General features: G+C 38.0%; 1 protein-coding gene across 6 annotated transcripts in view; it reads left to right on the forward strand.

Annotated features, from left to right (window-relative positions):
- FAM13C (family with sequence similarity 13 member C) overlaps nucleotides 1–16,680 on the forward strand; it is a 123,012-nt gene that overhangs the window by 100,918 nt on the left and 5,414 nt on the right. For 2 of the 6 annotated variants that reach the window (XM_024253896.3, XM_024253894.3), the window contains 5 exons: nucleotides 3,836–3,917; nucleotides 5,353–5,564; nucleotides 13,548–13,643; nucleotides 14,999–15,198; nucleotides 16,329–16,430. In XM_024253896.3, coding sequence (XP_024109664.2) covers nucleotides 3,836–3,917; nucleotides 5,353–5,564; nucleotides 13,548–13,643; nucleotides 14,999–15,198; nucleotides 16,329–16,430 — 692 coding nt within the window. The remainder of the gene's footprint in view (nucleotides 1–3,835; nucleotides 3,918–5,352; nucleotides 5,565–13,547; nucleotides 13,644–14,998; nucleotides 15,199–16,328; nucleotides 16,431–16,680) is intronic. The other 4 variants (XM_054522555.2, XM_063727636.1, XM_024253895.3 and 1 more) reach the window with 3 other exon arrangements.

A 16,680-nucleotide genomic window follows, 5' to 3' on the forward strand; every position in this document is an offset into this window, starting at 1 on the left:
CTTCTTATGTAAGAAACAATAGGGTCATAGGTAAGTGTCTTGATGGTCAGTGTTGCTTTTATTTTCTCCAGTGGTGACCATGGCATACAGAAAAAGCATATCCACAGAGAATTGGACAAAGACATTGGGTGTTCGGCAGAGAGCCCAGAATACCTTGTTATTAGAATAAAAGAGAACAGGGAATAATCTCTCATACATCTTGAAATATTTAAAGGTTCACTAAACACTTCGTACAGAGGCAATTGGAAAGTTCTTGTGAGTATAGAGTAAGTACTGGGGAGGGAGGTGAGAGTGGATAATATTCCACTCTTCCATTCTTCCTGTCCTGCTTCCCACAGTGGCCTCAAATTCACTGAAGGAGGAGTTTTAAGGAGCAGATTTTAGCTTTGCAAAAATGGGGGAAAAATCAGATTGGCTTTCAAGGCAACTTTAGTCAGGATGTTGAAGATTGTCTTCCCCAGAGTCAGGCAGTCACAGCTATTTATTTTCCTTTACAGAGCAGAAGGGAGCTCAACACATTATTAGTCCAGGATTTTATTTTACAGATAATGAAACTGATACCTGATGGAAATGACTTGCCTAAGATAGTTGTGTTCTATCAGGTCGCAACTTGGGTCAGTGGATTACAGATGGGTAGGTTTTGCAATAGGATAGAAGTAAAATTTTTAAGTTTCTGCTTTTTAAAAGATCCAGATATCCTGGGAGAAGTTGATTTCACCTGTTTGCTGCTGGAGTGTTACTGGATCTACGATGTCCTCGTATTGGAAAATACAGAGTAACAACCAGGGGCTCCATTCCCAGCACCTGTTAACACTTCTTATCTGGCAGTTCTTGAGTCAGACTATTTTGGATTTGAATCCAGCACAGCTGCTTAAGAACTCTGTGATTTTGGACTTGTTATCTTTCTGAGTCTCAGTTTGGTCATTTGTAAAATGGAGTATTAGGTAGTGACTTCTTAAGTTTGTAAGTAGTAAATAAGGAAGTACATACATAATGCTTATTACAGTGTTTGGTACAAAGGAAGTAAATGATCCTAGATAACACTAACTTTTTAATCTATGAGTTATATATTTAAATAGGCTACTCCATGGCAGTCTCTGCCTTGTCAGAAAATAAAGGAAAACTGTACATGTTAATTCTCCACTGGAGTTTTCTACCCACAGCCACAGATCTTAGATGCTTATTTTGGAAGAGAATTCCTCCTGGAAACATCTCCTGCCTTTGTCTAGAGTTTTCTGAAGCTAGAGCTCACATGCACATGCACACACATGTACACACACACGCATACACACACAAACATAGACTTAAATACACATATGGAAGGACAGATCAGGGAGCAGTAGGGGAAGGAGGCTCCTTGGTCACCGCTGCTTCAGTGTGTATAAGTCTTTGTTATAATCAGAACCTCACAGGTCTCAGGAAACCCTTGTCCTTCCTGTCAGGGTGCCAGTCTGTGCTTAGAGGTTTGACATGTCAGTGGGCTTTAACTGGTTGCTGTGTGTAAGGCTCCCCTTCCTGGCAGCCTGACTGTGGAATTCATAGCACCCACTGCTAATTTTTGAATCTGGGCTCCTGCTGGGCCTCCGTGCTATTTTGATACCCATGTATCACATATATCTTTCCATCTCTTTTTACTGTAACCATTTTATATACCTACCCCAAATTCTCTACATCTCTACATCTGATTTTGCATTTGATTATTGGACTCTTGGGCTAAGAAAAGCCTGCATCAGCCAGATGTCTACTTTCAGTGGAATCAGGGAATGTTAGAATTGGAATGAATCAGTCAGTCTTTTGTCTTATCTGACAACTGAAGAAACTGAGGCCCAGAAAGGGGAAGTGAGTTCCCCAGAATCACACAGCAAAGAATAGTTCTAGCCAGAACAGCAACTGAGGTCTTTTTATAACCCTCCCAGTAATCTTTCTAATGTGTCTTTTTGAACCATCTTTGGCAGATCACAAATCTCATACAATGGCACTTAGGAGGTCAATTTTAATTGCATTAAAAAAACCTAAACCTGTGTAATTTCTGTGTGTATGACATTTGGGGTCTTTTGAATCAGAATATTTCACTTAAGAAGTTAAAAGTCTTGAAGATCTACAGCTTGTATATGAGAACTTTCCACGTGATTTGAAAGCTGCCATCCATGTGAGTTTGATTCAACCCTTTTAACAGCTTCTTCGAGGGTAGGGAAATAAATTCATTTCAGAAACTGATTTCAGGCTTTAAATTATTTTGTCAGAAATTTAGCCTTAAATTTCTTCTAAGTTCTATGCACCGTAGTAAAAACTTATTTCTTTTGCAGTCACTGGCTTAAGGCCTTAGGATTTGTGTGTGTGTGTGTGTTTGTTTTTTACCATATTTCAAAAGATGGAAATAACTGTGTGGAACAGATCCAGTGAAGCATTGTTCAACAAGATGTGTTCTCAGATCGGAGTGGAGAATTCTCTGAGGATTTTGGGAAACCAAATGTAAGACATTGACTTTCCGTGTAACCAGACTGCTACCCAAACCAAAGTACTAGACTATACAGTGCATCATTCTAGCAAACCATAGATAGGACTAGGCTAAGCTGTTTTAGAGAGCTGGGGATTGATGGCCACTGTCACTGTCCATGGTCCTGAAACCAGGATTTTTTTTTTTTTTTTTTTTTTTTTTCCTCCCACCCCTTCCCCATCCCGCTGCCATCCCTTCCCCATCCCACTGCCATCCCTCAGGGAAACCAGTCTCCTATTCAAGCTCTTCTAGGACAGAAACATTGTCAATCTTCTTTTCTATTTTAATTTTAAAATGTGTGGTTTTTAAATCACTTTAGAACTGACAGAATCATGCCTTGTGTTTTACCATGAGCATACCTAAACTCATGTACACGTGATGATCCTGTCACACAGTAGTTTTTTCCTTTGAGTTTTAAAAATCTGCCATCTTCCTGTGCGTCCCTTTTACCAACAACCTGCCATTGTTACACGGATTTAGTGGATCCTTAAAGAAAAAATGACAGAACCCCTAGATTTGGTAATTAACAATGCACATATTTCAGGCTATTATGTTTATGATCGTGTCATCCTGAGCATATTTTATACTTCCTTGTACATCCTTAACTTAAAGTAACCATTAATTTTCTTCAGCCTGCATGTAAGTTCCTATGGTAGCCTTGACTCGTTTAAGAACAGTTTTTACTGATCTGTGGGGGTAGAGGGACAGTATGTTTGGCTACCACTAGTGAAGGTATTAGAAATCCGCATATCCCCCTAACAGACTGACTTCTCGGGAATATTGTCAGGTTTTAGAGATTCTGGGGTCTTCTTTCTTTAGCTTAGAGGATATAACTGATAAGAGCTAAATCTTCCAGTTTTTCAGTATTCTCCCACGGGTTATGGTCATAAGCATGTGTGTGAGCCACAAGCAAGGTAGTAAGCACTGGTTTGTATCAGTGCAGTCATCTGCAGTGCTATAGAAAATGGCCTGGCAATGGGGTATATATGGGCTGTCAATCACCTGCAAGGTGATTGACAGTTTGACTGCAGGGACACTGGCATGGCCAGGACTATGTGAAAAATGTTAGGTGACCAGGCACATTTAGAAATAATGCCCATAGCAAGGATTAAAGAGTAGAGGAGGTCAAGAATATTTACTGTTTCCTAGAGGTAACTTCATCAGAAGCAACTGCATCAGAAATTTCACACCCGAATTTCTCTCCCAGCTTTATATATTCCTAAACCATCTTTGTGTAGCTCAGCTGTTTAAAAATTTTGTTTTTCCTTTTCTCTTTTTCTCCCCCACCCTCTCCCTCCTTCCCTCCCTTCCACCCCCATTTTTTCCTTCCTTTGGTAGCCTTCACATGGTGACAAGACTTCTAATCCTGAAGTCCTGAAATGGATGAATGATTTGGCTAAAGGTCGTAAACAGCTCAAAGGTAAATACCAGCCAAAGGTCTTTTTTCCCTCATAAAGGAAGCAGTTAAACTAGTGATAATGTGCTCCAGAGCATTTTAGATTCATTTCCACCTGTGCCCTCTTGCACCTTGTTTCCTGCTTAGACTGTAGCTCCCTTTTGAAATAAAGCATCCAGTATCTCTGTCATTGTTTGGCCCCATGTAATAAACCTCCTTACAAAGAAACTGAGGACCTCCAGACTCCCAAGTGGAATGATTCACTTCAATGCCAGGAACATTTCAACATGTGGAGCACTAACCTCCCTAGGTTATTGGATTGTTGGATGTTAGAAACAAAAGAGGCCTGAGAAATCATTTACTCCACACACTTCAGTGCATGGATGAAGACATTTATGCTCATAGAGAGGGAAGGGTTACATAGCTGGAAGGTGGTGGGCCAGGTGTAGAATGTGATTCTCTTGCCGTATGGGCTAGTGTCCTTCTTTTTCTGTCTCTGGAGATGATGGTGAGAGCATTAACTCTAAAATCCACTTAAAATAGACTATTGTAATTTACCAATAAAAAATTATTTTCTTCCTCTCTCCACACTCTAACTTTAATACTTAGAGACATGGGAGTTTTTCCAAATTTCTGGAAGGAGAGTGACTAAAAAGAACTAGAAGGGAATATTAATTCAGTGGTTTTAAACTGTAATGATGTGGCAGGTTTATAAAATATGCAATGTATAAACATCAAGACAAACTAGGAAACAAACATCAAACAAAGAAAATGAGCTATGTAATTGAGAAATCAATATAAATGCCTCATTCAAACAACCAGTACCCTTGCATACTCTAAAATGTAATTCCTTGATAAGTCTCAGGGGGCTTTTTTATTTTTAATTATCTAGGTTTATATAAAGCCACATTGTAATAATTCCTGGATCTTAAAAGCTACCGTAAGACAAAATAGCAAAATCTGTCAAGTTGGGGCTGACACTCCCATCTATCCTTTCCCATCCCCTCCTTGGGTATTTCCTTGGGTGTCTACATGCATAATGTCTTCCAGAATTATTTGCGTTTCCACAGGAGCTCTTGATGAACCCACAACTCCATAATCTAAGTAAATAAATCTTTGGGTGTGGAATTTCAGGTGCTACAGTGCATGGCAGGTGGGGCCAGGCACCACTGGTTTTCCTGCAAACTCTTCCTCCTCTGAAATCTAAACCACTGAGCCACTCCCACACATACCCTCCACCTCCATGAGATCCTAGCCTCTACAGCCCTGTTTTCACACCTGATTCGGGCTTATGCTAATGGCTCTGGTTAAAAGGGTTGCCATTGCCCTGTGGAAAGCCATCATTAGTGTTCATTTCTACAGATTTGGCATCAGGCGAAGGAATTCCTGAAAGTCTCTCCATTCTTATTAGGACTAGTGGGTTCTCCTTGCTTATGATAACTCACAGCATTTCTCTTAGAACTAAAGCTAAAGCTGTCAGAAGAACAAGGGAGTGCTCCCAAAGGTTCACCTAGAAACCTGTCCTGTGAGCAACCCACAGTCCCCAGAGAAAATGGGAAGCCGGAAGCTGCGGGCCCGGAGCCAAGCTCCTCTGGAGAAGAGACTCCAGATGCTTCCTTGACATGCCTGAAGGAGAGAAGAGAGCAACTTCCTCCCCAGGAGGATTCTAAGGTACATCACCATGTCTTGTTATATAGAGGGCCCCTATACTCCACACAGTGCTAGTGAGATCATCCAATTTTTCAGAGCACTTTGCCGTTACATCAATATTTTTATTAGCCTGGCTCCAAAATTTCAGAAGAGTTCCTGATAGGTTACTGGCCATGAGCAGTAGTGCCACATGATGAAGGCTATGCCACCATTCTGGAGGTTATAGTGTTGTGTGTTGATAGGAAGTAAATGGCAAGGACACCAGGGTATGCCATATCCCTTTCTCCCCAACTCTCCCCACCCGCAAGTTAGCAAATGAACCCAAGACTAGGAAATAGGCATATTGCCTAAAAGGAAAGGACTCCAATTACAGCCCCTTTCCTCATGCCTTGTTAAAAATAATAAAGCAGGGATGATCTATAAATAGTAAGGAAATTTGTTTGATGTTTATATAATAAGAATAGAGAGGTAGGGTTTTTTGGGAGTGTTAGGTTGAAATACAAGTCTTCAGCTTTGGATATCTTAGTTTTGAAGTCTCTGTGAGGCATCTAGATAGAGTTGTCAGGCATTTGAATATATGAGCCTGGAGCTCAAAGAAAAGATTTATTATATTTTACAAAGAAGAAAAGACTGATTAGTATTTACCTGGTTAATCTCTCCTTGTCATGCATATCTATGCTTCCATTTCAATTATCCCAAGGAAGCTTTCTTGTAGTCCCCTGTCTCAACTCTAAGACTGGTGTGATTGACTTTCAGTGCTTGAATAACAGATGTAACTACCCTATCACAGCTCTAACTATCTTGTAGGCCATTTTCTGTTTCTTGTACTACATCTTGAACTTCTTACATGGAAGCACTATTTATAGGTCAATGACCTCCCCTTTTCTGCACATAGTAGGTATTGAATAAATATTTGCTGAGTGAATGGAAAAATGAGCAGATGAATGAACAAACTAGCATATTTAATTTTCAAATGAAGTCTTCTTGAGGAGAATGCTGCCTTTCCCTGTTCTATTGTACATTACCTGGTATTAATCATAAAGTGACAACATATTCCAAATCTCAAAAGGCTCAACATATGCCCCTGGATTAGTCATTTACATAAGGACTTGTGATCTACAAGTAGAAATGGGCCTGTGACCACATCTTTCTTTATGAAATACCTTTAGCCTTAAAACAACAACAACAAATACATGTTATGAGGAGTGAAGAGAAGGTTTCATCCACTCAGCCATCCTATCCCTGAGCCCACCAAGATTCTATACTTCTGTGATAGTCAGTGGGTAACTTCTGCATATATATACAGAAACTCTCAGGTACATCTGTGGTTTTCCATCCTTCAATTCTTCTGAAGTTCTTTCCAGTATTTTAAAGTCACTTTGATCATATCTATTAAAGCATCTTGGTCAATGTCTAAATCTCTGTTCTACTCAATTAACAAGGGTAGTAAGAAGAGAGTTGGGATTGATACAGTAGAGTTAGAACAGGACTCAGCACTTGAACCAGCCACTTTCTAACCATGGGCACTTGGCAAGTGAACTGATTCTCTGAGATTCAACTTCCTCATCTGTAAAATACAGGTAATACCTACTTATATAATTATCATGACAATAAGAGAGAAGCCTACTGACTGGTGGATAATAGTTCATTTGCAAAAAGATTTAAATGCCAACTATGTGTTGTGAAGTAGAATAGATGCTAGATATAAAACATAAAAAGGTATTGAAGTCATTGGGGGGTTGTCAATGCCCTCATATAGTTCATGTTGTCCTGGGAGTGGGGATACAACAAGAAATAAACAACTCAATAAAAAGAAATCATTAAAAATGTTGATAAGTACTATGCAGGATATTTGACAGGTGATATGATAGAAAATACTGGGTATAGTTTCTACTTGATTAGGAAGGCCAAGAGGTGACATTTAAAGAAGAATCAGCAGGTCAAAGAGAGCAGCAGAAAACATTCTCAACAGATGAATTGCAGGTATGAAGGCCGTGATGAAAGGAAGAGCTTGTTGTGCACTTTGAATTCTCAGGTTTGAGGGTTGGAGAACAGGATGGCATGAGATAAGTCAGAAAGACAGATTAGAACCCATCACACAGAACCTTTAAAGCTGTGGGAAGTATTGGGAAGTTGTTGAATGGTTTACAGCAGAAAAGTGACATGACATGATTACATTTAACAGATCTGTCTGATTGCTAAGTGGAGGATACATCACAGGGGCAAAAAATGAAAAGGGGAGATGGAATGGGTGGCTTGGATTAGCATGGTGGCCTTGGAGAGGGAAAGAAGTGGATACCTTCAAAGTATATTTTGAAGGTGGAATCAAAAGGACATGTTGAAGCATTAGATAGGAGGAAATGAAGGCAAAGAAAAATCCGGGATGGTGATGGGTCCATTTACTGATACAGAGAAAACTAGAGGAGCATACTGGGGTTGTAGATAAAAACATAAATGGTCACTTTGGGATATATTACATCTAGTATCTTACATGTAGTATTACATTTAGTATCAATCGTCCCAGTTTGCCCAAGACTTTTTTGCTTTTAGCACTGAAAATCCCATGTCCTGGGAAATGCCTCAGTCCTGAGCAAACTGGGATGGTTGGTCATCCTACTGAGGCATGTAAGTCAAATAGACACATGCAAATGAGAGTCGGAAGATCAGAGAAAAATTTCCTCATGCATGGAAGTCACCCTGTATAAATGCCAATCATTTCTATTATTTTTAATGAAGTATCTATTGTTTTAATAAGTGTCAGAAGCCTCCTCAAATATACCTATAATGTAGCTCTTCAGTAGGCTAAAGTTAGGCCCTTTAAACAGACAGCATCTGTAATAGAAAATGTAAATACATAAAGCTGAGTATTGGTCCTGAGAAAGCTTAATATAGTAAACCATGTAGTAGCTAGTCAGCCACTACACTCAGTGTGAGTCCAGAGGCTACAACATAACCAAAGAGAAAACTTTGTATTCCCATAGCAGCTAGTGTTATTTCTAACTCCTCGATGAGCTCAGTAGCATTTCAGATCATCTCATTAGGTCCTGTTTCTTTAAACTCGAAGATGACTTTCATCTGGGGTCCTTGCCTTACTGCTGAAAATACATTAAATATTAAAATTTCAAGATAAAGAATGACATCTTTTCTAGAGAGACTTTATTATGACTCTTTCTGTAATTTCTGCATTTGGTATTTAGTCACAGCCCATACTAAGGCTGATAAATCCTATAGCATTGCCTTGTTGCTTCAGATACTGTCAATGAGTAATTTTCTTCCTGTTTTATTTATGGATGATTTTTGGAGATAATCACTTCTGGGTTACAGGGCATGGCTATACACTGGAAATGAATTAATCGTCCTCTGAGCTGAACTGTAGTGCCTATTTATGTCTTTTATGTCCTTTTCTTTTGGAAATACTGAATTGGTGCTGGCACATATATGAATATTGACCTTTCTAAGGACTGTAAGTGGGGTCAGGTGCACAGCTCAAATTACCAAGGGGATGAGTAATGGCAGTTACTTCTTCTGGCCTCTCATCAACTGTAGCATCTTTGAGGATGAAATCAGATTTTTAGAAAGTATACATTTTATCTTTAAAAAAATCCATAAAAAATTAATAACTTATTAGCAGGTTGTTGTTGGTTGGAAAGACAGTAGACTTAGAGATAAAGGGCATGAAAAGGAAGATCCCATCAAACTTTCTGCTCTCCTATTTATCCTTCTTTTTTTAAAAGAATTATTGAATAGGCAATACTTTCTCACATAGTTCAAAAAGAAAATATATAACAGAAAATGGTAAAAAGACTCCTTCCAAAACCAACTGCCATCTCCAGCTCTGAGGTCTCCCACCCCAAGCAGGTAACTACTGTTATTAATGTCTTATGTGTCTTTTTTGGAGTTTCTATGTAAAGCATATACAAGAAATTATCAATATACATTCCTTTTTATTTTAATTTTTTTAGATACAGGGTGTTACTTTATCATTCCGGCTGGAGTGCAGTGGCACAATCATAGCTCACTGCAGCCATGAACTCCTGGGCTCAAGCAATCTCCCCACCTTGGCCTCTCAAGTAGCTGGGACTACAGGTGTGCAGCACCATGCCTGGTTGAGTATTTTAATTTTTTGTAGAGGTGAGCTCTCACTTTTGCCCAGGCTGGTCTAGAATTCTTGGCCTTAAGGCATGCCCCCACCTCAGCCTCCCAAAGTGCTGGGATTACAGGAGTGAGCCACCATACCTGGCCCCAATATATATTCTTAACTTGCCTCTGTTAGAGAAAAGGGAGCAGTCTATACAATTATGCATCCTTTTTACTTTGTATATTCTGGATAGCTTTTTGTATCAAGACATAGAGAGCTTATCACTCTCTTTTATTTTTAAAAAATTATTATTCAATAGCACTGTGGCATTCTTTTTTATTAATGGATAGCATTGACATTAACATCAAGTCAACTAGTTTGAAAGCTCAAATAACATTTGGTATGCATATTATTAATCCAGAAATATTTACATATAAAATGTATTAAAAGTGATCCTCATTCTGCATATTAGGAAACTGAGGTTCAAATATTACATATTTGTAATGTTAAAAACAGTTTATAAGTTTTGAAGTGGTTATCTGAACTCATGTCTTCTGGTTTCAAGACAAATATTAATCTTCAATTCCCAGCTTGAACATCTAAATTGACCAAAACATTCTCTTTAGCAATTGCTTTCTATGATAATATCCAGTACTGACTTTCTATCTTGTTTGATTGTTTAAACGGTCAGACTTGCCTACATATAGTGTCTCCCTCAATAAGGGGATGGGGATACTTAGACAGGAAAATCTTGGCAGGACTTCAGTCCCTAAAGCTAAGAAGCATGTTTCCTATTGCTCACTGTCCAGAGAAGAGAATGTCAGTTTTACTTCTCTCCTTAAGAGACATCTCATTTATGGGGACAATTGGAATGATTTTATTTATAAATTTCTGTGGCTTACTGTGGAAGAATATATGGCACCACTCCCATGGGGGAAAGGAAAACAAGGTGGTAGAAGTGCTGAAGCTATGGCAGCTTTTTCCTAAACAACTTTCTGACCAGGACCCAGAAAGAAACTAATTTGGGCTGACCCCTCAGTAGCAGTTATGTCTCTTGGAAAGCCAGTTTATTTCCAGACCTTGATGATTCAAATCACCTACTTGATGGGGGCCAGGAGTTTTCATATGGCAAAGTTGTCAAGCTATAAACAAATCATATCAAATTGTGTCCTATATATGGTCCTCTCTTGCTCAACCTCCTCTTAGTTTTACCCCTGATACTATAAAAATGGAGAAACTGGAAGAATAATCATCTTTTAAAGTTTATCTCCTTTTATTTATCTTTATGACAATCCATTCATAGCTCTTTGGCTGTTTTAGGTTATTCAACGTGTAACCAAAAACATAAAGGAAACCTTGTTTCCTTCATTCATATAACAAAAATGAAAAAATAGATATATCTTGCATACTACAGCCAGCAGCAACTATAGAATTAGGGAGGAAGGAGGATGTACTTCAGAAAGAGAGAGCCATTGAATTCAGAGGAGAAAATCATCTGATTCTTAGCAGAAACTGGCTGAAGAATAACAGCAAAGTCTAATGTATTTCTGCCCCCTTAGATTTGGGGTATCCTGCAGAGCTTACCTTGATTCAGTTTCCTTTATGAAGAATCACTTTGCAGGCCTATAGCTTTTCTGTGAGTAGAAAACAGCTCCTGGCACATAATCCCACTACTAACCTTCCTCAGGCAATCTGCTTTCCTGTCCTCTGAGGATGAACACTTGTAGACTTAAGAGGTTTCGCAGTGTTTTGTACTTACTATGCATGAAGGTATGGAACCCTCACGTTTCCTCAGGGATTGCTTTGATAATAATCTTTAGAGGAAGACAATGGAATCAAAGTGAAAAAGGAGTGCATACATTGTACACGTTCCCGAATTTTTATCTAGCATCTGTGGAAGATAATTTTCTATAATGGCATTCATCATTCTAATGTGTGTTTTGGTCACTTTTTTCTTTCAGAATTAAATTTAGCTTTTCTAGAATCTGGGGAATATATTCAAATCACAAAAATCAAATTGCAATGGAGAGATACCAATAATAGTTAAATGCAATAATAGTTATATAGTTAAATAGTTAAAAGTATTTTCTGAAATACTTTCTATGAATTGTAAGTCCCAGTAAGATATTACATTAAAAAAACCACTATTTCAATGTTTTCTGAACTTAGACTGAGGTTTTTTCTTCTGTCATCTATTAAAATCCCATTGAATAGATTTTGATAGGAACTTGTTGGGTTTTTTTTCATGGAAAGATGTATTATGAATAAGAAAGTGTTTAAAGAATGATTGGGTTAGAAAATGAAAAGATCTTGAGGTTATTTAAACAATACTTAACAGGCTTCTACAGAGGGAGGTGAGACTTAGGTCACAGCGTATGGAACTTAAAAGAAGATTGCTAAAAATTAGAGTCCTTTTTGCATATAAACCTGTGTTGATAGCTTAGTAGTAGGGATGGGGATGTGTTGGGTACTGTGAGAATTTAAAGAAGTATGAGATATGATCTCTCTCCTCAAGAATCCTTTATTTGGGCAGACAATACTGAAACAAAGAAAACAGTTAAGGCCCAGATAATGAGATAAGAAGTTGAGAGAAAAGGTAGATCAATACGGGCCAGAATGGTTTGCTTTGCAATTGGGATGGGAGTTGGGAGCATGAGGATAACTGGGAAGTGTAACACATGTTTGAGACATTTTCTTTTCTTTCAAGGGAGACAGATCTGGATGGCAGATGTATCTGGCATGCTTGGGTGTGTGTACTTTGATAAAAGATGCCTGGGTGATTATTCCATGAGTTATTTCTACTATTCCCTTCCCACTACTTGCCAAGTGTGTATCACTGGACTAGAGTAAAAGGGAGGCTATGTGTACTAGACATGCAGAAAATTAATGCAGAATACACAACAGGAAAGAAACCAATACAAGCAGAGGAGTTTGGTCACTTTGGATAAATAGGCAGATACATAGACAGACAAATAGATGGATAGACAGGAAGCTATTTAAACTTTTATGCACAATGTGATCCATTGAAAATAGTGCTTAGGGATGGGTCTTACAGCAGAGGGGTATAGAACATATTGGTGGATCAAGAGGTTATACATTATTTTAAGGGAAGGATATTGGTAACTCCAACCTCTTTCTTATGTAGGTAGGAAATTGAGGATTCAGAGAAGTTAAATGTTTTGCCCAAAATAATTTAGTTTATATCACAGCCTGTCAGTAACCTAGTATATAATACAAGCATGTAGTGATGAAGGCCTGTATAAAGTTGGTGTTTGTGACTACATATGATCAGGAAAGTCTAGATAAAATACATGTTTCAGAAGAAAAATCAATGTCTGGATTGGTTTTTTAAGAATGAAGAAGTAATTAAGGAAGAGGTTCCTTAACACTTATGCATTTCAGACTTCTCCAAAAATCACATTCCTAAACTTGGACATATCCTTTAAGAACTTCCAAGAAAAAACTGGCATGTGCTACATATAGTATCTTATAAATGACTTTCTGGCCAGGCACGGTGGCTCACACCTGTAATTGGGGGTCGAGGCAGGCTGATCACTTGAGGTCAGGAGTTTGAGACCAACCTGGCCAACATGGTGAAACCCTGTATCTACTAAAAATACAAAATAATTAGCTAGGCATGGTGGAGTGTGCCTGTAGTCCCAGCTACTCAGGAGGCTGAGGAAAGAGAATCACTTGAACCCAGGAGGCGGAGGTTGCAGTGAGCCAAGATCATGCCATTGCACTCCACCTGGGTGACAGAGACTCTGTCTCTAAATAAATAAATAAATAAATAAATGACTTTCCTTTTCATAACTGCTGCATTATAGTATTATAATCTTTTACTTTGAGGCTTTTTGTCTGCTAAAAATATTGACGTTTTCATTCTTGTCTGAGAGAGGAATAATAATTAATTTCATGTTTTTCAGGTAACTAAGCAAGACAAGAACCTCATAAAGCCGCTTTATGACCGATACAGAATTATCAAGCAAATCTTGTCAACGCCTTCCCTTATTCCAACAATTGTAAGTCAGGATACTTGCATGCTGTTACTTTGTACTGATGTGTAGTTAACATGATGTCACATAGTAGTACAAGAGTTATAAAAGACCCTTCATGGCAGTATATACTGCAAACAAGGCCAGTTGTCATTTCAAAAAGTGAAAATTTGGTCTTCTCTAACCCCATTACTATACTTAACAGTGGCTGATATTAGAACTATTGTAAAATAGGAACATATAGCATTTGTATGTCTAGAGCCAATTTTAACATTTGCTTTCATTACCTTGGGTGAAAAGAAATGATAGATTTCAGTTTGGCATTTTCTAATTTGTAACACAGCTAGACAAAACAGAGCCTTTCTGTTCTGTGTGTTGGTTAATTTTTTCCTTTAATCAGAAAATTAACAATATATTCTTGATATAATGCAACATTTGTTTTTGATACCATTTGACCATACTGTACAAGATATGAGAAGATTTATTTCAATATAAAATATAAGTACTGAAATTGAATTAGGCTACTTTTAATAAAGAATGATTTATGGGAATACAGAACTAGAAAAGCATCACAAATCCTACTCCATCAATATCAAAACAGTTACTTGTTCAAGATATCAATATAAAAAGGAATAAATATTAACAAATATAAATTTAAGTATGCTTGAGTACATTTATACTTCCATATTTTTTTGAGACAAATTATACTTCCACATTTTTAAAGACATTAAGAGAATAATAATTCATAGTCTTTGGAATTTTCCCTTTATGGAAGCATAATTTAAAATGTAGTAAGGTTCTTATATTTCTTGCAAGAGAATCTTCTAGTTGTGATAAGAATTATCAGAACAGTTGAGAAGTAACCCCACTTTGCTTTGGCCTTCAAATAGCTCTCCCCTGAACTTGTCAATTTTCTGAGTATCCTCTGTATCTGAATGTTGGTCCCCACTGGGATCTGACTTGGAGTATTTCTGGAGGATAAAAGTTGTCTGTAGTCCACCCCATCTTAACTCATATCACAAGTATTAAGCTGGAGCCCAGAAGGTCTGAGTGAAAGGGAGGAACCACTTGGTAGTATAGTCCAGACTGGACCATATCCTAATGGTCTGTGCCTTCATTGGCCCAGAAGACACAGATGAACTTGGTGAGTGTTTTAGCTCACCAAGCATGAACTGCTGGCTTTTTGCTCATTAACTTCTGTAGGTTTTTAATGAAACTGAGGAAGAGCTCCTCTTGGTTTCTTCCATCCCAGTTCTCAGTAGGCACATGGGTCACCTACTGGTTTTCATGGCATTGATTTATAGTTCCCCTTCCTGTTTTTGTTTCCTCAAGAGGCACTGAGCATTACATGACTTTCTTTCTTTAACTCTGCCCGTGATAAGCAGGAGGAAGAGGACTCTGATGAAGACTGTCCACAGGGAAGCCAACAACCTTCTTTGCCAGATCCAGCATCTCACCTTCCTGTTGGTGACCACCTCACCTACTCTAATGAGACTGAGCCTATTAGGGCCCTTTTACCAGATGAAAAGAAAGAAGTAAAACCACCAGCTCTCTCCATGTCTAATTTACATGAGGCTACCATGTGAGTATGAATCCTAAGTGTGGAGTCTCCTCTTAACTCCTTCTGGTCTGATACCAGTATATGAAGTAGAGCTGGACTTTGAAAATGCTGGACTCAAAGGGGTGGGTCAACAGTTCTCAGGGCCTTTATCCTAGTCTCTTACATTTAGATGAGATAGTTTTTCCATTAGAAATCCACTTGGTAGTAAGCAAATGACTTGCCCTTTGTCTCTTAAATAGCCCTTCAGATATAAGCCATTTGGATTTTCATTAATATTATCATTATCATTATCATTATTATTATCATTATTCAGTAGCTGGCATTCCTCATGATAATTTGGCCTTCTTTGGTTTGTATCTTACAGCCCAGATTATGAGATTTAATTTAATTTAATTTAATTTAATTTGACAGAAGTACCTGTCAGAGAAAGCAAGCAGAAAATCCTTTTTTTGGTGGTGGTTCTAAAGCAGTTATTCCTAACTTTTCAAGGGGTGTTGGACTTTTTTGAAACCAATAGAATCATTTTAAGAAAATGCCCATATATAATTTCAAGGTCACAGAATCTCTGAAACAATACTTGAGTTTGGGTATGCTTGTGTATATACCAGATTCCTGCTCTAGAGTATGACTTTTCTCTTATCTTGGTAGAATGAAGTGAGTAGAATTTGCAATGTAACTATAGCTTTCTTCTGGGTCTTATTTTCATTCACAAGGGTTTTGCTATTCTCCCAATATTCTCACACTTATTTCTCTGGATTAAGAATAGAATTTTCTTTAAAAGCTGTTCCTCTGTATCTCTTATGTTCAGTCTATCACCAAATGCTGATGAGTATTCCTTCAAAATATCCCTTCCTTCATCCACCTATATTGCTGTTACCCTTTCCAGTTCTTTCAGTGGATTCAATCAATCTCCTTGCCTCTTGTCTCTCCTTTCCCCTATCCTGTGATATTTTTTCCATCAGGTAATTTTCCCTGCTTATGTGCTTGCCTATGGTCAGGATCTATGTGTATCATGTTTACTCAAAAGACACCCTTATGATCGGAACACTTTTCAATCATAGATGCTTTTTTGGCTGAACAGATAAATCTGCTCATGATGATCTCTCACTTATGCCAGTGCCCAGTAATGACAAATATTTTACCATATATAGGCCTGTACTTCTTGACCATCTCCGAGAAACTAGGGCTGACAAGAAGAGACTGCGGAAAGCCTTAAGAGACTTTGAAGAACAGTTTTTTAAACAAACAGGAAGGTATGTGTGGGCAGAGAGATTTTTAAAGCTAATACTTCCTAGAGAATTGCTGTTAAAAATGAGCTGCAATTTTTTGCAGGAATGGTGACTTTTTACAAAATGTATATAATTTCCACACTGGCTTAGACTCAGGATTTGTCCAATGCAACATTCTAATAGTGCCAGTATTAGGGATGTTTTATGGGACATGGTAGCTGTCAGTATGACATCAATCTGTAAAAAATAAAGGATAAACTCTAAAAATCTCTAA

The sequence above is a fragment of the Pongo abelii genome, chromosome 8 (genome assembly GCF_028885655.2).
Source record: "Pongo abelii isolate AG06213 chromosome 8, NHGRI_mPonAbe1-v2.0_pri, whole genome shotgun sequence".
Classification (NCBI taxonomy): Eukaryota; Metazoa; Chordata; class Mammalia; order Primates; family Hominidae; genus Pongo; species Pongo abelii.